The following is a 22,136-nucleotide window of genomic DNA, read 5'->3' as shown; positions in this document are numbered from 1 at the left end:
GCCGCCGTGCTCCTTGGGCCGCCGTGCTCCTTGGGCCGCCGTGCTCCTCCTCCGGCCGCTGCCATAATTCCAGGTTTCACTGGCCTCGATTTTTGCGAAGTGTTTGGTGTGAACTTGTGCTCATTCTCCTCCTTCTCGTGCTCTTATGATTTCCAGGGAAAGCAAGGGATCGCTTTCCCCCCAGTTTCCCTCGGCTCCTCTTGGTAGGCTTTCTCTGGCATTTGGAAACAGGAGTCATTCGACGAAGGGGAGGTGGGGGGGGGGGGCGGGTGGAGGAACCGGGATTGAAATCAGATTGAAACAGAAGTGGGACGGGATTAACAGGGAGGCTTTTTGTCTCGTTTTATTTCTGTTTTTTTTTCCTTTTTCTTAAAAAAAATTAAATAAAGTTCTCATTATTTCCCCAATATACATCAAATGAGTTTTCATGCAAAGCAGCAGTCACAGAGGCAGAACTGTCCCCAGTTCATGCCTCTCGGCTTGAAGAACCGCCTTCCCTGCGCCCCTGCCTCCTGCGGTTCTCACTGTGGGTGGACGATGCCCCCAGCCTCCTCTCCCTGCGGGAGCCGGCAGGTGGCGGGGCCCTGGCTGGCATCGGGGGAGGGGCCCTCCCCTCTCCCCAGGATGGGGTCCCAGGGGACAGCAAGCTCTGGGGGTGCTGATCCCCTTCACTTGTCCTTCCGTCTGAGACTCCCGGTGTGGCAGCTTTCACAGGCCCCTCTTCCTGGGAACGTGGGGCTCCATCTCTCAGCTCTCGATGGACATGGCATTTATGAGCTGTTCCACCTTGTACGCCAGCCGCTGTCGCCGGGCCTGCTCATCCTGCTCCAGGGCCCCGATGAGCTGAGGAACAACAACAACAACAAAACAAAGGTGGGGAAGACTTCAGGATGCCGTTCAGAGGCTCCTCATTTACAGAATCCTGCATCCTTCCAACTGCCTTTCCATTCTGCCCCAACAAACATAAGCTGAAGGAATGTAAATGATTGAATATACACACACGTATGCCCGTGTGTGCATGTGTACATACGTCTACACATACGCACGTACGTGCGTCTCTGTCGATATAGAGCTTAAAACAATGTGTTTAAAGCAATAGCTGGCATGCGTGACAAAGTGCTGTGTAATTATTAGCTATTATCACGATTATGATTACTTCTAATGCTAATTTCAGGCTCCATGCCAACGCAGGCCTTGCAAACGCTCCGGAGCCGTCCCACGCGACCCCTGCCCCGTCAAGGTCCACCTGCGTACCTGAAACACAACTGACAGGATCTGCCCAAGTGCAAAGAACAGTCTGATTCACTGTTTAAGAAAGGATGAAATGAATTGTACAACACTTGGAGAGGGAAAACAATTATGTTATTAAGAGTGTTATTTATCGTATTAACAATGAGTGAAAGACAATGGAATGTGTAAGAAAGCGTTGGATGAATCAGAGAGGAGAGGCTGCTGTCTAAGGGAATGGTAATGAGTCTTGAGCTCATGGGTTTTTGACACTAGTCCATGACTGTATGTTTTCTAAATTACCCTCTGTCGCTGTTATCGAGGGGCCGAGCCAGGCGCTCTGCGTAACTGTCTTTCTGGCTGCGTGTGGGTCTCTGTCCTCTCCCGGGCCCCGCCTTACCTCTTCGCTGTACTTGCTGACATAGGAGTAGATCTCATTGAGGGCGCTCAACATATTGAACTCCACCGCGTGCAGACGGGACTGCTCGGCCAGGTAGGCGTTCATGTCCTGGTCACTGATGGCGGGGAGCTTGGCGATGTCCGCATAGTATCTGGCGTAGAGAGGACCGGCTTCTTAAGGGGGGCCCAGCACACGTTCACCTGCCCTACTCTGACCTCAGGCCCCTGGAGAGCATCAGATGTCCCCAGTCGCTCCTGCCTCCGTATTTCTCTTCTGATGTGTCTTCCTCTGGCTCTTTGCCTCAAGCTAAGGCTGCGGCCTGGAGACTGGTACTGGCTAGGCCAGACTCCATCCAGCTGGGAGCTCCTACTACAGTGCCCCCCAGAATGCTTAAAAGCCCAGACTTCGAGTCTCTCAATCCCAGCTCTAGTACCTGCAGGCTGTGTGACCTTGGACGAGCTACTTAGCCTTGGTCTCCTCATCAGTAAAATGGGGATGATGATAATAATACTTCGCGACTCGGCTGGATATTTTACTGAGATTATACATAAAAACTCTTTATCACAGTGCTGGTTGCTTAGCATGTGCCCAGTCAAAGGTAATCAGAATGATAATGGTCTGATGTCCAAAGGCACAGAGGTTCCCCTTCTCTCTCCCTCCCAGCAGGAAGTTTGGATAAGGAGGAACGATGGGAGCATGAGATCTGAAGGTACCACAGACTCAGTTGTGGGTTGTGAGTCCTCAGTTGGTGAGGCCCTCAGGGTGGGGAATGGGGCAAACAGATGGGGGTGTGGGTTTGTCCCGGGGGTGCTACTGACCTCTCCACCCAGCTCTTGTAGCTGGGGATGTCCTTGGCATACAGCAGCTTGTTGGAGGGGGAGTCCTTGCCCAGCCGGTGCTCTGACGTGGAGCAAGAGTCCATGAAGGTCTGGGCCACCACGGACAGGCACGCGTCCGTGATGCTGCCCTTATGGATGTCAAACACAAACTGGGGGTTCTTGATCACGTTCACCCAGAAGCGCAGAGGGAGGCTGTGGAAAAAGGCAGAGCAGACCCTGAGGGCCGAACCTCTGTGGGGCCCCTGATGGCGTCCAGGAATATTCCTCTCCTCCCTCTACAAGTCAAAATTCTCCCTCCCAAGGGCAAAGGGATGAAATCACAGAGAACTGCTCCAGCCAGGGCTGCTCGTTTAGCCTGAGCCGATCCTGACCCTGGGAGAAAGGAGAGGCACCATCGTACTCAAACTGGGTGCTGACCCTGATCCTTAACCACCAAGGGGTAGACGTAGGTGGGTTCCAGCCACTTTTTCCAGAGGCCTCCCGGCAGGAAGCCCAAGGACAGAGAACTGCACGATTTTCTCAGAACTTCAAACAAAGCCACCAGACTCCTAGAGTCCCGTCCCAGTGCCCATGGCCATTGTCCGGAAGGCTGCAGCCAGCTGCCCCAGGCTGTGCCCCTCCACCCAGCCGGGCCCCTTGCGCCGCTTTGCAGGGCCAGCCAGGCCTGAGGGGCTGAGAAGTGACCCCCCCACACCGGGGGGCAGCCCTGGGGAGAGCCCTCCCCTCCCTGGGCAGGGCAGACGGGGGAGAGGAGGCCATGGTTGGCATGCTGGGATGACTCGCCGTAGCTCAGAGGAGAATGGGTTTTCTCTGCTCCTGAGGCCATAAGGTGGATCAGCCCATTCGTTCCCCTTTGAAATCACAACAGCTGCTGTGCCTGTGCCTTTTCCAACTTGGCCTTCTCTCCCAGCTGCTTTCGGGGCCTTAACTCCTGGGCTCCTCTGTGGAATGAGCTTTGTCCTCTGGCTTGTCCTCCTGGCCTGGGATGACATTCCAGAAATCCAGCCTGCCTCTCTTCTCCCCTTCTTTGTCTTCTCTTGACCCTCAAACACCCCAAACTTGACCCTCAAAGACCCCAAATGTCTCAGTCATGCCAAGTCTTGAGACGGTCAACTTCGCCCACCCCGAGGCCTTCCAGGGTGATTTCCACTTATCTTTCAAAGGGCAACAGGATCGCTCACTTTCCTGTAGCCTGGGAGGAGCTGCCTCGGCTGAGAAGTGACTCATCCCTTCCACCCTCCCTTCCTCCGGCAGCTGTGCGGGAGCTTCTAATATTCTTTCCTTGGACGTGAGCTACTTGAGTTCTGGATAAGGGGACTCTTCCCACCACAACTCCAGGGGAGGGCATTGCTATGACTTGGGCCTGTCTGGAAACAGAAGGCAGAGAGATGGGGATAATCCAGAACTTTCTCTTCATCTCCCTGAGATGGCACACTTCCAGCATGGGGCTGAGGAACCTTCCAAAGCAAAGGAGACGGCCATGGCCCTGCCCTGGGAATGCACACGAGAGGCCTGGTCCAGTGTAAGCACGCTGTGGGCTCCTCACCCGCCACCACCAGAATCTCCCCATTTTCGCTACCCTGTGATCAAAGCTGCAGACCCAGAGGGCCAGGAACCACAGCATCTTGAAGAATAAAGGATTCTATGGGCTTGGGGTTGGGTTTTTCCAAAGTGTTTTGCTGGTTGCTAAGATTTTTGCTTCCCAAATAACAGCCGGGGCCCATCTGTGTCGGCTCTGTTTTCTGAGGAGATCGCTGACTCCAGACAGCTGTGCGGGCTGCCCGCCCAACCCAAATGCCTGGACCTCCTCTCTCCCCTCTCCGGGCGCTTTCCTGGAGGAAGGTTTTTGACTCCGGCTCTCGGCCAGGCCCTGTCTGACCTGAAAGGCAGTCCTCGGCTTGGTCTGTGGTCTAGATCTAAAGCCCAGGAGAGAAGGGTCGCCTGCTAGGGCCCGCGGGAGCTGCTTCTCCCACTACGGTGTGTGGCTGCGGAGGTTACCTCCGGGGAGAGAGTCGTGCCTGCAGGACGTCCCGCCTGCTGCTCCCTGAAAGCCTCGGGGTAATAACTCAGCCATAAGGGGTCCGCGATGACATCCTCCTGGTCGGTGGGCCGGAGTCTGTAGCAAGTGCGAGCTCTCTCCCCAGGGTCTACATTCAATTCAGGTCTCCCCTGCTCAGGAACGGCCTTGTGTTCCGTCCTGCCCAGAATGCCTGACACCGTCTGGCTTTGAAGCTCTGCAACGAGGTCTCAAATGTGGCTCTTTCTGTAGGTCCCCCCAGCAACCTTTCCTGGGAACCAGGGGTCTCAGAGTCAGGGAGGAAGTGCTTCCCTGTCCTCAACCTGAAAGGACAGAGCTCAGGCATGTGTCCTGGTGCCTGGCCCTAAGCCAGGCCGGCCCTGCTTGGCGCTGGCAGCCTGGGGACCACGCTGGCTCTGCAGAGCATGTGTGAGCTATTTGTTCTAGGAACCTCGGGTTACCCAGCCTGGGGACGAACAGGCTCCCCCCATCTCCCTGGCCCCTGCTGGCCCCGCCTCCTGCAGCTCAGCTCCTGACCTCTCCAGGCTATAGCTCCACCCCCCCCCCAGATCCCCCAGGGGTTACCAGTTGCTTTTCCAGGTGTGTCGCACATCTGTGTCGTGGATGCTGTGTCTGTCCGCCTGCTCATCCAGGAAATCAAACATGTACTTGATGGCCAGGGGGAGAGCGCTGCCCCGGTGCACAGTGCTGAACAAGGTCTCAAACAAGTCGTCCACGAACTTCTGCAGGGTGCCCTGTGGGGCGGAGGGACGGTGGGGGAGTATGAGGTGGGGGCTGGGGGAGGGGGTGCAGGCAGCAGACGGGCAGACCAGATGGTGCCTTGGACTGATCCTGCCTTGGAAATTTGTCTGCGGCGCCAGGCTGTGCAGACGGTGTGGTGGGGGTGGGGAGGGGACTGCTGGGGGGCTGGGGAGCTGGGAGGGACTGAAGGGCTGCAGAATCCTGGGAAGAATCTCTCCCCAACCCCATAGCCCCAGGTCACACCTATGCCCGTGTCCGTGCTGGCAGGTATGGGCACAGGGTGTGGGACAGGAGGACAGCGAGTGCTCCGAGCACAGGCTGCCCACAGGGAACGGTGGGTACATGCTGGGACCAGAGGGTGTCTGAAGAACCAGCTGGAGGACCGTGAGCCTCCTGGCAGGACTGCAGACGGTCTGATTGAGACGTGTGAAGAGGGGTGCCATCTTAGTGGCCTGGGATAAGTGGTGTGTACAGTGGGTGCTGCAGGGGAAGGGTCCAGATCCAAGAACACCCAGGCACAGCCCGGACCCACAGGGCCTCGGAGGGTCTCTGGGCAGCGACCAGGCTGGGCCTGGGTTCCCCAGTGTCCAGGCTCAAGGGACACCTCTGAAAGTCAGGAAAATGTCCAGCCTTTTCTGGTGTCTATGTTGGTCCCTTATTAGCGTATTAGGAAAAGCCAAATTTGAGACATATGGTCTGAGGGTGTATTTCTCTGCCCCTTTTGGGAGCAAGTCAGAGCTGTAATCTGGATGCCACCGCGTTAGAATTTCAGCGGCATTTTTGTGGGGTCAGTGGGGGAGAGTATTTGAAATCTGACCTGTGCTGGCAAATACGGGCCATATAATTGCCATACTTACAGGCATATCTGTTCTCTGCTTGGGAAGTGGGAAGACAGCTTTAGGTCATAGCTTCCAACATGGTGGCTATCTCACCTCCATCAGCATTTGGGGGCAGATGGGATGGGACAGGGAAGGGGGGGCCTTCTCTCTAATTGCTGGCAGGAGCCAAGCTTCGTGCTTTTCCCTCCCATTGTGGCCAGAAAGTGGGTGGAAAAGGCAGTGATGGTGGAGGCAGGCATATCTGTCCAGCTAACGTCACTAAGAAAACCCCAACATTTTCCTAAAAGGTACAGGGACCCAGAGATGAGGGCAGCTGCTCTAAAGAGTAATGGTGGTCTGCAGGGGCAATGATATGGCTGCAATTTTTGCCAAAGGGTAGAGCACAACAGCGGCCTGATCCTCTGGAAAGCCCACTCTGGGACCTGGACCTGCCCATCTGAATGGGTCCCCTTAAGGGCAGACTCCATGACATCCTTCTTAGGCCGGGGGTGGGGGTGGAGGGTGGGCAGGACGTACCCCTCTAAGGAGCCCTCCCCAGGCTGGGCAGAGCAGGAGTTACCTTGGTGGCCAGTAGCCGTGTCAAGTAGATCTCAGACACCATCTTGCTGCCCCGGTCACCCTCCTTCTGGTCCCCATGGTCATGGTTCTTCACCAGATGCCACACCTTAACCCCGCTCTCCAGGTCTGGGGTGATCATGGGGGCTCGGGACCGCAGGCTGTCGGGGCTGCCTGTGTACCTGAAGGAGGAGTCTGAGGAGAAGGGGGCAGTGGAGGCTCATAAGACACCGATTTCACCAGTCTTGCCTGTAGAATCCTTCTAGAATCTTTGCCCACCTACTGCACTGATTCAGAAAAAACTAATTTCAATGGGAAGGGGACCCTTGGGACCTCATATTTGGTGGGTTATTTTAGGGACCCTTGGTTGGCATGAGGACGGAGGAGCCTGAAGACTTTTCTTGAAAAATAAGATTTAGAAATTCTGTGAGCTGGAGAGAGCCTTGAGAATTTGAGAGCACACCTCCCCGCCCCACCCCCCGCAACCCCCCCCCCCCCCGCAACACTTCCACAGGAAAGAATAATCAATAGGTAAAATGTCAGCTGAATTTTTTCATAGGGGCTTTGATGAAAAATCTGGGTGCTAAGAAGCTGTAAGTTGGAATGCCCCCTCTTGGGAGTTAATGGGTCCTTCCTCCTTGGGGCCTAGAGTATGGACTCAACTATGCCATTTTTGGAGCCGCTGGACGCAGGCCTGTGGTGTACTTGGGCTGCGCAGCCCAAAGCCTTACTGCATTCACAAAGTCAGAGGACAGGGAAGGAGCAAGAGGGAGTGAAGCTCGGTCACCTCGTGGCCCAGTGGGCACTGGGGGCCCCTGCGCCCTCAGGGGTGATAGGCTTGGATGGCCAATGTTGCCCACACTGGGACACTTTTGAGAGTAAAGGGGGACCATTAGCCACTCAGCCAGAACAAAAGGTATAAACAGGGACTGGCAGGTGGGAACCCCCATCCCCGTGCCTCCCTGAGGCTGGGCCCCTCCCACTCCTTCACCAGGTCTGGACTGTCAAAGCAAGGGCACCTGGGCCCACGGGCTCCGCTCCCACAGCTCTGGGAATGGCTACACTCGGGGAGAGGGGATGCCAATGGGCAAACGTCCTTGACTGGCCGAGGGCAGCTGGGAGGGGAAGGGTCCCCCAGGGAGGTCACAGAGGCCGCCTCTGAGCTGCCCACGCTGCCTTCCCGGGTCTCACCGTATCTGCTGATGGAGGTCCGGGAGATGCTGGCAGAGGCGGGGATGTTGTAGGAGGAGGTCTGTTTGGGGACCAGAGCCACCACCGATCTGTCGGACACCTGAGGACGGTGGGAAAGGTACAGCGTGGGTGAACCGGGAAAGTGAATCGTCATGCACTTCTAGAAGGTAATGAAATAGATGTGGGGTGGAGCACAAGGAGTTCAGGAATACTAAAAATAACACGGTCGCTACTCGCCAGTGCGTCCACTGTGGTGGTTACTCGCCACCTGTGCGACTTGTGCACTTGAAATTCGGTGAGTCTGAAGGGAGACGCGTTCTAAGTGTCTGAACTGGAAACCACTAAGTGTAATGCAAACTGTGATGCTGTAAACACATAATATACACCAGGTCTCAAGGACTTAGCGTGAATAAAAGAACACAAACTCTTGCGTTAACGATTTCTATATTGATTCCGTGTTGAAACGGATAATTATTTTAGAATCAATTAGATGAAAATATATCGTCACCATTAATCGTATCAGCTTATTTTTACTTTTTAAATGGGGCTAGTAAAAAATTTTAAGTTACACATGTGGCTTGCATGATATTTCTACTGGACCGCTTGGGCTAGACCCGGCCTCCCTTCAACCTTGTGAGTTCGTACAATTACTCCCATTTTACAGGTGAGGAAAACGACACAGAGAGGGGGCGAAGACACATCTTCAAAGTCACACAGAGAATCGGTGGTTCAGCCAATATTTGTCGCCGGGTCTGTCCAGGCTCCAGAGCACATGTTCTCCCCATTAGATCCTAATTTGGGATTTTATTTCAAGTCACCCTGGTCTGAAGCCCATTTTTCCTTTTGGCTCTGATTCCTTTCTGGCCTGGGTCCTATAGTGCCCGGGCCACCTTGACGAGTTTCACCAATAGGGCAGCTGCTCTTGGGGAGCCAGAGGGAAAGATGGCACGTTGCCCCATCCTCTGTGAGGGTGACCAGGCTCAGCACCCGGCCTGGAGGGAAAGGGCTGATAAATGAGGAGCCATATTGAAGACATTTGGGGCCATTTTGATTTAAGATTACCCTCCATCCAATAAAAACGGAGAATCCCCAGAATTGTGGCGATCCAATTAAACCCCTAACGCAGAGGGAATAAAACAGCTATAATAATGTTATGGGCCATAAAACATTCCTATTAAACCATTTTTTATTTTAACAATTTTTATGAACTTTATAAGCTTGATTTATAGCTGCACCAGTCGTAAAACCATCTTTCTGGGTCTTAAATTGTCAGTCCCTCTCTCCCACCAAAAAAGAATTAAATGTTGGGAAGTCAAACTATAAATGAACATTAGCGCTAACGAGATTCCCTGATAGCCGGTTTTAGTAGTGGTGTTTAATTTTACCCTCCCTATAAATCTGCGGGAGCCCGGGAAGTTTTTTAACATCTCTTTGTTAATTAAGATTATGCAGATTTGCTCCTGTAGGGCCTTCCTGGACCTTTGACTCCGAGGAGGGTAAGGTGGGGGCAGTGCTCTGACTTGGTGGCCTAGAGCTGCAGGGCCCTGGGGTCTTCCCCGTGCCTGGAAGTGGCTCCAGTGACTCCCCAGCCGGGGCAGGGCCCTGGACTGCCAGTGGGCTGCACCATCCGCCCCAGCTCTGGGACTGAGCAGTGGGGTCCTCTCCGCCTCTCTTTTAGGAACTCTCCTTGCAACGGATGCTCTGAAAGCCTGGCAGGGCAGAGGTTTACACCCCCAGGAAGAACAGATTACATTCTTCACGTATGGTTTGCTGTCACCTGGAGGAGGATTCACAAGGTGACTCGAATGACCACGGTTCAACTCAATTCCAGGTCTTGTCACTAAATCTCTCTCGTCTTCAGTCCTCGGCCTTCCTTTCTCTTGACGGACAGGCGGTGCAAATTGGACAAGCGGTGCAAATCCTTGGTCAGGCTGCCTGGCTGGGTGTGACCTTGGCTGTGCCACGTCCTAGCTCTGTGACCTCAGGGAAGTTGGTGAACCTCTCCGAGTCTCCCAAGTGAGTCTTCTTCGTCGATGAAGATAATAATGGCATCTAGGCTTGTCGTGAGGCTTCAAAGGAGTCAGGACACATGAAGGCTGCTAGCCGCACGTGGCACCCAGTGGGCACTTCGGAGCTACTGGGATTAGTGTTGTTATTATGAGCATCAACATCATCATCACCGTCCCCCAAAGGGAAGAATAATCCCTGTTGCTCCCTGTCACTCAGGGCTAGCATGTGGGAAGTACCTTGCACTCGGTAAAGCTCAGTAAATATTTGAGGAATGAATGAATACATGAATGATAAATGACATTGGGGAATTGAAAGTGCTTTGTATGATGAGCACTGTAGGAACAGAATATTCCATTCTCATCGGGAGCCTTAGGACGGACGAAAAGCCCAGGAATGAGCGTCAGGGCATCACAGACAGAAGAGAAAGGCCTCCCTCCTGCCCTTGAGAAACTTCTGATTCGAAGGCACCGTGCTCTTCTCTTCTGTGCTTTCTTCTTCGGCTCTAACTGGATCATTACAAGAGTTCTCCAGGATGCACGAGGCGCCCTGTGAGGTCGGGGCGGGTGTGGGGTGTGTGTGGGGGGGGGTGGAATCAGCAGGGACCTGCGAGAACCACCCTGGGTGTGAGTCTACACCCTACAGTACCCCTCCTGTTATTTCGCATCCTTCCCACCGCCTTCACAAGCCGGGCTGCCATCTCCAGATGTCATCTTAAGGGATCAGGAGCCCTGGGTCTCGAGAGGTGGAAGTCACCCCGCCGGTGAGTGGAGAAGCAGGGGCTGAGCTGAGGCCTGAGAGGCCTTGAACTCTTCTTGGACGCCAGGCTCAGTCCATCCGGGCCTTGGTGCAGTCAGGGGGTCAACACAGTTTACGCAGGCCGGCAAGGGGGATGGAGCCCGGAAAGGAGGGTTTGGGGGGGGCTACCCCGGCGGCCCCCCCACTGGCTTCCTCTGTGCCTCGGAGCCTCCCAGCCAGCTCCTCTCGGCCTTCAGGACCCCAGTGGCCTGGCCGGTGGCAACTCCATGCTTGCCAGTGCAGCCCGCCAGCCCCCGTGCGCCCTCCCGGTGAGGCACCGACCGAGGAGGATGTTATTAATCAGGCAGTCCCGAAGGGTCCTGCAGCCCGAGGCGCTTCCTCTGGTTCCTTTAATTTCCCTTGGTGTCTCTCATTTCCAGCTTCTATTTTAGTACTTTTCCTGAATCCCGACCAGCCTACCTGTGCTTAATCTTACAGAGCCCCCCCCCCCCGCAACCCCCCCCCCCCAGCAGCCACGAGTTCCTCCCCATGGCAAGGAAGGGGAGGTGGGAATAGATGCCTCCTGGAGCTTTTGTTCTATTGCTGACATTTTTTGGGACCAGTCATCCATCCACGCGTTATCTCCTGTACTGGATCTATTCCACACACCCTTATGGGGCGGGGAGCGCTCTGAACTCCATTTTACAGATGAGAAGGAAGAGAACTGAGAGTAATTTCCCCAAGGACGCCAGCTAGTCAGTGGCTGAGCTCCAGAGCTGAAGACAAGTCTATCCGATCCCCTGCTCTATGGCAAGTGAGCAGCAGCGTGAGCTGCTTCGAGAAGGTGCTGAGGATAGAGAGCCGCAGATCCCTGTGGTCGGCGTCCTGGCGGGGGCCCTCACAACAGGCAATTCTCCTGCGGACTTGGGGGTACACAGGAGAAAAGCGCCTCGCCTTCCCCAGGCCAGGTAAGTCTGTTTCTCGGCGTGGAGTCGGGGCACTCCTGTTTTGGGGAAGTATCCTGGGGATTCTAATGGGTGACTGTGGCTGAGAATCTCTGGTTTAGATTCAGAGGGAAGAGGACAGGGGGAGACGGTTTCCCAGAGCCCGAAGGAACAATATGGGGAGTCAGAGGTCGTGGTGCAAAGCCCCTGCCCTCACCTGATAATGCATCAGCGTGTTCAGCCGCTTCCAGTCCCCCTCGATCTTGGTGGTGATGTCCTCGTCTTGCAGCACGACCCGGGCTATCCGGCCTTGACGCCACTCTGGGGGGAGAGGGTGGTGCAGGTGACAGTGTGGGCGCGCCAGAGGCTGGCAGCCAGGGTCACCCAGTCCTGCTTCCTTTAGAAACCTGGCAACCCCAGCTCCATGCTGGTGCCACTCATAGTACTGAGAGACCTCAAGGGCTCCATGGGGTCAAGACCACGGGGGAGGAGTGCGAGCAGGAAGTGTCCTGGGAGAAGTACTACCTGTGGCCCCTCACCTGGACAGGACCCAGTCATGCAGGACAGGGCTTCCCATTTTCTCACCCCACCCCATCTCATCACCCAAGTGCCCTCTTGGAAGCCACTTTTCTATCCCTTGCCTCCCATACTCCAAGGCTGGGCCTCCTACCCAAGTCCATGTCAACAGCCCTCGGCCGCTGGGAGTAGGGCACATTCTTATAGACGGCATCAAGGATCTTCTCCTTGACCTGCGTGATGGTGTCACAGTTTAACACCTTCACTGGGATCTCTGGGCTGTTCTCGTTGTCGGGGTTGACACAGTTCAGGATCTACAGGTGATGAGAGAGGGGGAGCAGGATGGGAGTTCAAGGGGCAGCTTGACAGAGAGGGAGTAAGGCCTTGGAATTCGCTCTTTCCGAGGCTTACCCTCCTTACAGGAGAAACAGCTGTGCCTCAGTTTCCCTTGCCTGCCTGCCATCTGCCAAATGACAACCTGAGTCATGCCTACCCTTCTCTTCTCAAAGAACTGAGACTCCACTTTCTAGCTCTCCGTTGGCTTGGGCACAACTGTTATCCTGAAACAAGGCATCCTACGTGTCCTACCTAGAGATGGCTCCAGGTGTACGGAGGGCTGACCACCCACTCCCCCAAAAGCCTCCATATCAGGAACTAGCAAATTCCCATTCTTCCCCATAACGCTAATTTCCTCACACCTAGTGGAGGGTGGTCTCCTCCTCGGCCATATCATCTAGGGTAAACCGAGGCAGACAGCCCTCTTTGGGTCCACCAAATGAGATGCAGAGGGGGAACCCAGGTGTGCGTGCTCTGCTCTTGGAACACTCGGCATCCCCCTTAGACTTGCTCCCAGGCTGTCTTGTAGCCTCTTTATCGACCACTCGGATTAGCTTTGTGCTCTGATGGCAGAGTAGGGAACAGCCGTGGCCCCTGAGCTTCTGGCCTCCTCACCAGGGTCTTGTACTCGATCTGCTGCCGGATGAGCTTGTCTTCACTCAGAGAGTAGCGGGCCTCACCCGTGATAGCATCGATGGGGCCCTTCTCCATCTGCTGCTTGATGGCGCAGTAGAGCATGAAGAGTGGCTCCCCTGCACACTCCTGTGGGCACAGGCAGGGCGTGGGGTGTGAGGTGGCACCAATCTCCTCCTCTCCCTCTCCTGGCCCCACTCCTAGGCCCGCTTTGCCTCGGAGCACCCCGGCCAGGCAGGTTCCTATTCCCAGGGGGTCCCCACACAGCCCTGATGGCCAGGCTTACGAGCAGCAGGCCCCCATCTGACTCTCAATTCAAGGCCCCGGCCCACGCCCACTCTCACCTTCAGGAACTTGTGCAGGAGGAAGGCAAACCAATTGGTCAGCATCTTCTCAGCCACAGACTCTGTCCTGGGGAGGGAGAAGGGATGAGGGGCAGTCCTTCACGGAGGGGTCTCGGAGAGGGGGTCTGGCTTGCATGCAACGTGGCTCAAAGAGAGCAACAGGACATCAAAGGACCCAGGCTGGCAGCCAGGACCCCAGGGCTGGAAGTGTGACCTTGGGCCAGAGGCCTCTTCTTTCTGGGCCTCCCTTCCCCGTGGAAATGGAGCGGTGCTGCGGGTCTGCGGATGGAGGTGCCAAGTCCACCACTCCACAGGGCTGTCAGTCACCAGTGCTCCCTGCTTCCTGCTGGCCTCGGGATGAGAAACAGAGTTTCTCGGTCCCTCTGCGATTCCTTGCATGCCCAAATACTCCCTCTTCCTGCCCAGGAGGTTCCTGGTACGTGTGCCTCTCCAACCTCGCAGCATCGGACCGCCTGTATTCCAATCCTGACTCCGCCATGTACTGGCTGTGTGACCCTGGGCGAGTCCTTTCCCCCTCTGGGTTCATTTCCCCCATCTCTGAATGGGGACGACAATAATGTCTATCTCAGGGGGCTGTTGTCAGGACTGAATGAGTTAATATACGTAAAGGGCTCAGGACAGCGCCTGAAGCCTTGGCTGTCGTTACTGTGTGGGGTCGTGGATCCCAGGGTGCCCCAGTGTTTAGCAGACAGGGGATCTGCTTCTGCAAACAGCACCCCTCCCCACCCCGTTTCCTGGGCTGCAGATCTGGGGAATGAGAAGGAACAAAGCCCCTGTGACAGACCCTCAGTGACGGGGATGCCGAGGGGGATTTTAACACCCCGCACGTGGTGCAAATTATACCCTCTGGTTGCAGTAGATCCCAGGCATTTGCCGGGGCTGCTCAGCAGTCTGGGCCTGGGGAAGAGTGACAATGGCAGAAGAAATTGTAGCTCTGTCCCCGGGCCCCTCCCAGCACCCTCTCCCTGCATTGTGCCTGAGATTAGCTCTAATTTAAATACAACAGTTCTTAATGAGAGTTTCTAATGCTCAGATTGGCAGGATGGGGGCTCGGGAGTCATGAAACAAAGACGTTCTTCCTCCCTCCTGGGCCCACGTGGGGTCTGGCAGCCTGAGACCTCCCTGGCTGGGAGCTGGGAGCTGGGAGCTCCAGGCAGGCTAAGGAGGGGGCCGGAGGGGAGCAGGTGGGGAGCTCCAGAGCTCTGCTCTGCTCCCCGGGCCTCAGGGACAGTGGGCTCGGCTGCCAAGGGCTCCAGCCCTCTCCCCTGCCAGTGAAGATGGCAATGGGGGACGGGTGGGGGCAGGTGGTGGCCGCCGGTCACTTGGGGTCCCGGAAACGGGGTGCAGAAGAGGTGGGCCGGACCCAGGCCCAGCCCTCCGCTGCCCCCAGAAGCTTCTGGGATGATGGAAATGCTCTGAGCGCGTGTCCAGCAGGGTGACCGGCCCGTGGCGACTGAGCCCTTGGGGCGCGCCGGCTCCACAGGGGACCCAAGGTTCAGGCTTTCACCAGGTGCAGCTCTGGGGGCGCAGGGGAGGGAGGGCCTGCCAGGGACGGAGCGGAGGGCAGAGAGGCCGCGCCCAGGCTCGGGGTCACGGAGCTGGGGTTCCAGCCCAGCTGCCAGCCGAGGCCCGGGCTCTTCCATGGCGCTGAGCTGCCGGATAGGCCTTGGTGCGTGGAGTCACAGGGGGGACGGGGAGCCTGTCGTGCACCTGTGGGGACCCCCACTGCCCTCCCTGCTGCCCCCGCCCAGGCCGCGGGGCCAACCTCCGGAGCAGCAGCTTGGGGTGGTTCTTGTTCTCCAGATTCTTCTCGATGAGGTCGGAGAGCAGCTGCTTGAGGACGTCGGTGGCGTACTCCAGGCGGCCCTGCAGGCCGGTCATGATGAGCGAGGCCACGTTGCCCCTGTCGCGCATGGAGAAGCTGCGCTGGAGCTCTAGGGTGCGGATGAAGGTCAGCAGGAACACCTTGTTGTTGATGAGCTGGGCGAAGAGCTTCAGGGCCTTCTCCACGTGCTGCTGCCCGTTCCCCTGCACCTGGGGGGGATGGCCGGGCGCCCTCAGAGGCCGCCTCCCGCCTCCCCGCCCAGCTCTCCCCGGGGGCCTCTGGCCAGAGCGACAGGCCTCTCCCCGGGATGCCTAAAACTGGCCCCCCCACCTCCCCGCACCCCCCCACTCCGGGTCTGGGGAGGAACAGCCCGCCTCGAGGTCCCCGGTGTGCTCGCCCGTCCACGGGGTTGGGAGGCCTGGCTCCAGGCTGAGCCGTCCATGGGGTGCCGGCCATCTGACTTTCCCAGGGATACTAGGAGATGCTCCGTCACACTTGCCTGGCTTACGAGTCTCCCTTTAATCCTCTCTGCCCTGATCTATTATCTTTCGTAAAACAAACCAACAAACGAACAAACAAACCTCCCAGAATCATGTGTCTCCTTAAGCCACCTTAAATCCATCTGAGGATGCGATACACTCTTAGTTAATTAATTTAGTCATTAATTAAAAAGATGACAATGAGCCTTCCCCTGGAATCATCCCAAAGAGCCCGCGTGACCCCGCTGGCCGTGATCTGCCTATTGTGGCGATGCTGTTCCCGGCTGTTTTTACGCCCCCCCTCCCCGATCCTGACCTTCCTCTAAGCTGCAGAGCCCCATCTGCGTTGCCCGGACACCCAGGCCCTGTGCTCCTGCTGGGTGGCGCGGGGAGGGTGGCAGGCGTTACCTCCAGCTCCCGCAGCACGGGATGGTCCTCGATGCCAGGGAACAAGACTCGCATAGCGTAGGTTCGATAATCCAGGTAGGGGATTCCTGAGCGGTCCAGGTCGCTGGTCAGCTCATTGATGTCTGTCTGGAGCTCAGCAAAAGCTATGAAAGTGCAGGGAGACCAGGAGGCTCAGGAGGGCACCCAGAGGAAAGGCAGGAGAAGGAGGGGTGGGCCTGGGGTGCCGGGACAGGGAGGGTTGTAGGGATGCATCTCCAGAAGGGGTGAGGTATCGCCAGGCCTCCTTTCTTAGGTGGTGGGCATGTGGGCGATTTCTGTTATGTCCTCTTCTATGCTGATGCATAATTTGGACGTGCCTGTGTACTGTAAGTGTAGTTTTTTTTTAATTTTTATTTATTTATGATAGTCACGAGAGAGAGAGAGAGAGAGAGAGAGAGAAGCAGAGACACAGGCAGAGGGAGAAGCAGGCTCCATGCACCGGGAGCCCGACGTGGGATTCGATCCTGGGTCTCTAGGATCGCGCCCTGGGCCAAGGCAGGCGCCAAACTGCTGCGCCACCCGGGATCCCTGTAAGTGTAGTTTAAACAAAGCAAAGGGAAGAACAGTATGATTTGGGGCATGCATGGGGTTGCAGGTTCCAGAAACAGCTGGGAGGCAGGCAGTGGCCAAGGGGAAGAAGAGATGAGAAAGGGCAGCTTTGCTCCCCTTTTCTTCCAAGCAAGAGGATAAATCAAGATGCAAAAACCCTGCACAAAAATGAACATGAGATACTACTTGACACCCATTAAGGCAGGCTATTATAGAAAATTGGAGGGGCGCCTGGGTGGCTCAGTTGATGAGGAGGCCGATTCTTGGTTTTGTCTCAGGTCATGATTTCAGGGTCCTGAGATCAAGCCCTGAGTCAGGCTCTGTGCTCAGCGGGGGAGTCTGCTTGAGAGTCTCTCTCTCCCTCTTTGCCCTTCTCCCTCCTTGTGCATGCACATGTGGGCACTCTCTCTTTCTCAGATTAATAAATAAATGAATAACACGTTTTTTTTTTTTTTTAAAGAAAAACGGACGACAACAAGTATTGGAGAGGATGTGGTTACACAGGCACCCTTGTGCACTGCTGATGGGAATGAAAATTGGTGCAGCTGCTCTGGAAACCAATTTGGTGGCTCCCCCCAGAAAGAAACAGAATTACCAGAGGATCCAGCAATTCCACTCCTAGGTATGTACCCAAGAGACCCGAAAGCAGGGACTTAGATATTTGAATACTTGTGTTCGTAGAAATATTATTTGCAGTACTGAAAAGTGGAAACAACCCAAATGTCCATGGACAGAAAAATGGATAAACCACAAGTGGTTCCTACATTCAATGGAATATGACTCAGCCTTGAAAAGGAAGGAGATTCTAACACATGCTACGACTTAGTGAAGTAAACCAGACGCAGAGGAACAAATACGGTATGATTCTGCTGCACGAGGTCCCTAGTGTAGTCAGATTCAGAGACAGAAAGTAGAATGATGGGTGCCAGCAGCTGCTGGGGAGGGGACGTAGGGGTTTTTGTTTAATGAGCCCAGAGTTTCAGCGGGGGAGGATGAGAAAGTTCTGGAGATGAGTGGTAGGGATGGTTGTACAGCAACGTGAATGCACTCAACGCCCCTGAACTGGAGGAAGGAAGAGTCCTGGGGTGTTGAGATGGCGAAGGTTAAAAAGGTAAATTTTATGTATATTTTAACACCCACACAGAGGACACCAAGAATGCCAAACCCAGCCTGGGGGCGCCCTTGATGCACCCCCTGCACCCCCAGCACCGGGAGAAGCCATTCCCCACCTTGCCCCGGCCCTATATTCCCTTTCATCCAGCAGAGGCCTTGTTTCTGATCCTGACGATTGCAGCAAAAGGAGAAATGTTTTGATTCCTCAATGAAATGTTTGCTCAGAGAGCCTGCTAGGTCCTCAGCCGGAGGAGATGCCAGGGATACCTGTTACCTCGAGGCTGTGGTTGCATGGGAGATGGAAGAAAACATTCTCTGCTCTCACATGCGTCCGTGACCAAGGACACCAGCAAGTGGTGGCCTTCAGAGCCCTCCGCCTGTGGCACGGGTGGGAAACAAGGCCTGGGGGAGGGGGCGAGGCAGGAGGCAGGTGGGAGCTCCCTGCCCTTCCTGCTGCTGCTGCTGCTTGCACATGCTCCTGGGGCAGCTCCGCAGGGCACAGGAGCTGGACTTCCATTTTTGGGAGGGAGGGAAGGGTCTTTGGGGTCTGAGAGCCCGGCCTGGGAGGCTCTGTCTTTGGGGAGACAGAGGTCCTGGAAGGGAGAGTCAGGGGGCCAACTTGGGGGTGAGTCAGGGCACAGGAAGGACTAGAGCAAGATGAGCAGGCCTGGGGCCTCACCTTGGGCATTCTTTTATTTTTTTAATTTTTAATTTTTTAAGAGTGAATCTTGAGCAGACTCCATGGTCAGCACAGAACCCTATGTGGGGCTTGATCCCATGACCCTGAGATTACGACCTGCGCTGAAATCAAGAGTCAGATGCTCAACTGACTGAGCACTACCCGCCCCCCCCCCCACTCCTTGCAGGCATCCTTAATAGGAATTATCTGGTGCTAAAGGCAAAGGGAGGCCTGTAGGCAAACAGAGGATTAGGGTGGAAGGAAGGACTATCGAGGTGAGTTGTCTGTAGGGAGGAGGTAATAAGGCTGATGAAGAAAGATGGGTCCAGGAAGTGAGGGAGTGCCTCTACTTACCTTCCTTGCACTCCAGGGCCACGCGGGACTCCAGGTTGTCCATCTGCATCTGAAGCCTCTTGAGAGTGAGGTCGTTTTCTCGAGACTTCCGCTTGTAGGCAATGAGGACGATGATGACGATGATGAGCAGGAGGCTGCCGCCCGCCGCGATGCTGACAATGGCTGGCAGGGTCAGCAAGCTGTCTGAGATGACACTCACCGAGCCAGGAGAGAACACCATCCCGCCCACGTGAACCTGTGCATTGCACACACGCAGACGCTGTAGAGCCCTGGCATGCCATCGAATCCTTACGTTTCAGAAAGGGCATGAAAGACCACAACCACACAATACAGACTTGGATAAGAGACAACTTCCTGCTTTTTATCCCATTTCAATGCAGAACACGGTGACGAGGAGCTATGCAGGAGGTAGACGGACGGCCTTACTTTGGGACAGATCACGCATGCACAGCCAGGAGAGGAGGAAGTCGTGAAAGGAAGAGTTCACTCACCATGACCTTGTGCTGCCCCGTGAGGTTGGGAGGCTCACAGAGGAGCTGCGTCTCGGACACAGTGACAGCACACGGGGTCTCTCCAATCAGCACCGTGTAGTTGAGTTTGGCACCTCCAGAGGCAGGAGGGCAGAGGTTTTTGCCCTGCAAATAACAGTAATCTTAAGAGAAATAATGGACACATGCACACAGAAGTTAATTGCTTATTCCAAGAAAGATTAGGGTGGTGGGGGAAGGGCAGCCATGCAAAAACCGATAGATGGCTCCCCAAGAAGTTTTTGGGTTTTTTTTTTTTTAGGATTTTATTTATTTATTCATAAGAGACCCACAGAGAGAGAGGCAGAGACATAGGCAGAGGGGAAGCAGGCTCCCTGCGGGGAGCCCCATGCAGGACTCGATCCCAGGGCCCAGGGGTCATGCCCTGAGCTGAAGGCAGCCGTTCAACTGTTGAGCCATCCACGCATCCCTCCCCAAGACGTTTTTGGAGAAAACATCAAACGGCCACAATTTAGAGAGCCAGAGGGAAAATGCTGGGAGAGGAAGAAAGGGAGGACGAGATGGGGGAAGAAGACAGGAAGAGGAGGCCAAATGGTGAACAAGTGAAAATCTGGAGGAGGGCACGTGGGATACAAACGAAAGTAACAAAACAGGCGGACGGATAATTCCAGGGAACCGTGACCTCCTGAAATGTGAGCGCAGGTTCTGGTGGCCATGGCAGCCGTCAATAAAAGGGAATGTTTACTTCCAATGTGCTGCAGAACTTTGGGGTCCCAGAGCTCACAAGAACAAACAGAAATACTGTAAAGTGTTTCTTGAGAATCCCAAGTGTGAGATATATCACAGAGGGGGTCGATATCTATAAACAAGCTCCCTTTTCGGGGAGATGGCAGCTTTGTGAGTCTGTGTGCACAGGGGGGTGAACAAGGAGGGCCGGGGGGGGGCTGTCACCATCACGGCGTGTGGCAGGCTGCACTCTGCACATCCTACCTTCAGAATGATGGGGGATCCTGGCTTTTGATCCAAGACTCCAGTGGGGCTGAGCAGTTCAAAGGTTGGGTTGGGGTAGTAGATGAACTTGGTGTCATTGTAAATGAGCAAAGACTGGACGTTGTTGAAGACGAATCCAAACTCATCCGGCCGTTCCACAGTGTCCAGGCCGGGCCGGTAGTCCGTGGTCAGAGAGGGTGCCAGGCAGGTCAGCGTGGTGGTGTTCACAACTTTGCACACCTAGGAGGCCCAGAGTATGGCATTTAAATGCAGACTAAGCATTGGGTAAGGTGGGGGGTGGGGGGGTAGGAGTGGTTGTGTCACCCTACCACCTCCCACCCTCTGCTGTGGACTGTTAGCATTGGGTTACTTAGCTGTCTTCATTAGGGGTCAGTCCCCTTGGCAGAAAGAGCTGTGAAATTGGGGGGGGGGGCTGCATTTAACATCATTCATTCATTCATTCATTCACCAGCATTGTTTGAGCATCTATTCTGTGCCAGGTGCTGTACTAGGAGCTGGGGCCATCTAGTGACATCGTCACGGTCTGCAGGGGGAGAAAAAGGACCACACGTGCTTTTATAACGCAGTCTTGGCAGGGCCCTGGAGTGCAGACGGGGCCTGCGTGTGAGGAATGCCCCGGTGGGCAAGGACCAGGTAGGGTAGGAGGACCTGCGTGTGTGTGAGTGTGCACGGCCGTGGCCTGAGGATGACTCAGGGACGCTGTCCCTTGGAAGAACTGAGTGTAACGTAATCTGAAGAACGATTGGGACTGAGCTAGACAAGGAAAGGTGGGGTGTGGGGACAGGCCACAGGGGGACAGAATAGCAGCAGAGGCCTGGCCTGGGGATGACAGAGCACAGAACGTTTGCAGGCAAAGCAGGACAGGAGCAGTGTAAGGGGTGTGTGTGTGCGTGTGCGTGCGTGTGTTCTGGAGCAGGGAGCAGCATGAGATGAGCACTCCGCCAGCACGTAGTAGGTGTTCAGTTAATGTTCATTGAATTCACTAATGAATAAAAAGAATCCTTCAGCTCTTTGAACGTTCTATCCTGGAGCTCTCTCTTTTGCAACGAGGTGCTCCCTTGCTAGGCACCATGGAGTTCAAGTCATCCTCTCGGGCAGCCCGGGTGGCCCAGAGGTTTAGCGCCGCCTTTGGCCCAGGGTGTGATCCTGGAGACCCGGGATCGAGTCCTGCGTTGGGGTCCCTGCGTGGAGCCTGCTTCTCCCTCTGCCTGTGCCTGTGTCTCTGCTACTCTCTCTGTGTCTCTCATGAATAAGTCAATTAAAGAAAAAAAGATTAAAAAAAAAAAAAAAAGTCGTCCTCTCTTTCTGGGTAGACCCCGGTGTCCCTACTGAAATCCTAGCTGAGCTGGCCCCTCCTTAGCATGAGTGGTGCCATGCCCTCCTCTGGTGGTTTAGTTCCAGGGCTGCCCAAGGCAGCGGCCAGGCTAGAGAAACGACGACGGGACCCCGTGTGGCTGGCCGACAAAACCTGGCCTCCCACCCCCTCCGCCTGGCTTGCGCTCAGCAGGCCCCGCTTCGGGCTCCGGGTGTCCCAGCGACAGCCAAGGGCATCTGGGAGATCTCGGCTGCACAAGTACACGCTGTCCTGGCAGGTCCACACGTGTTGTGAGTCTGGCCAACGCACACACACGCACACGGGCTTCATGTTCTGAAAACAAGACCTCGTGTGAAACTGCAGAAAAGCTGACAGTTGCGCAGAGATGATGTCAGAGCTCCAAGGATTAACCCCCACTTTCCAGAAGGAGTTGAAGAGTTTCGTCAGCAGAGCTCACAGGGGGCTTCGGGTCCTGTTGGAGGTCCGGGCCCGCTCCTACCCTTTCCC

At 55.5% G+C, this 22,136-nt stretch overlaps 1 protein-coding gene across 1 annotated transcript in view; it reads right to left on the bottom strand.

Moving 5' to 3' along the window:
- Nucleotides 1–317: 317 nt before the first annotated feature.
- The window catches only part of PLXNA2 (plexin A2), a 207,963-nt gene continuing 186,144 nt past the window's right edge, over nt 318–22,136 (bottom strand). Inside the window, exons 18-32 of the mRNA XM_055319349.1 lie at nt 20,294–20,533; nt 19,307–19,450; nt 18,816–19,050; nt 16,082–16,224; nt 15,135–15,403; nt 13,349–13,415; nt 12,987–13,133; nt 12,190–12,349; nt 11,737–11,840; nt 7,831–7,930; nt 6,644–6,834; nt 5,069–5,238; nt 2,446–2,658; nt 1,628–1,778; nt 318–843 (exon numbers count right to left, since the gene is read on the bottom strand). Coding sequence (XP_055175324.1) covers nt 748–843; nt 1,628–1,778; nt 2,446–2,658; nt 5,069–5,238; nt 6,644–6,834; nt 7,831–7,930; nt 11,737–11,840; nt 12,190–12,349; nt 12,987–13,133; nt 13,349–13,415; nt 15,135–15,403; nt 16,082–16,224; nt 18,816–19,050; nt 19,307–19,450; nt 20,294–20,533 — 2,430 coding nt within the window. The 3' untranslated portion in view covers nt 318–747. The remainder of the gene's footprint in view (nt 844–1,627; nt 1,779–2,445; nt 2,659–5,068; nt 5,239–6,643; nt 6,835–7,830; nt 7,931–11,736; nt 11,841–12,189; nt 12,350–12,986; nt 13,134–13,348; nt 13,416–15,134; nt 15,404–16,081; nt 16,225–18,815; nt 19,051–19,306; nt 19,451–20,293; nt 20,534–22,136) is intronic.

The sequence above is a fragment of the Nyctereutes procyonoides genome, unplaced genomic scaffold (assembly GCF_905146905.1).
Source record: "Nyctereutes procyonoides isolate TBG_1078 unplaced genomic scaffold, NYPRO_anot_genome, whole genome shotgun sequence".
Taxonomy (NCBI): domain Eukaryota; kingdom Metazoa; phylum Chordata; class Mammalia; order Carnivora; family Canidae; genus Nyctereutes; species Nyctereutes procyonoides.
Note: the sequence above shows the minus strand (reverse complement) of the source record. Positions and strands in the feature narration are given on the sequence as shown.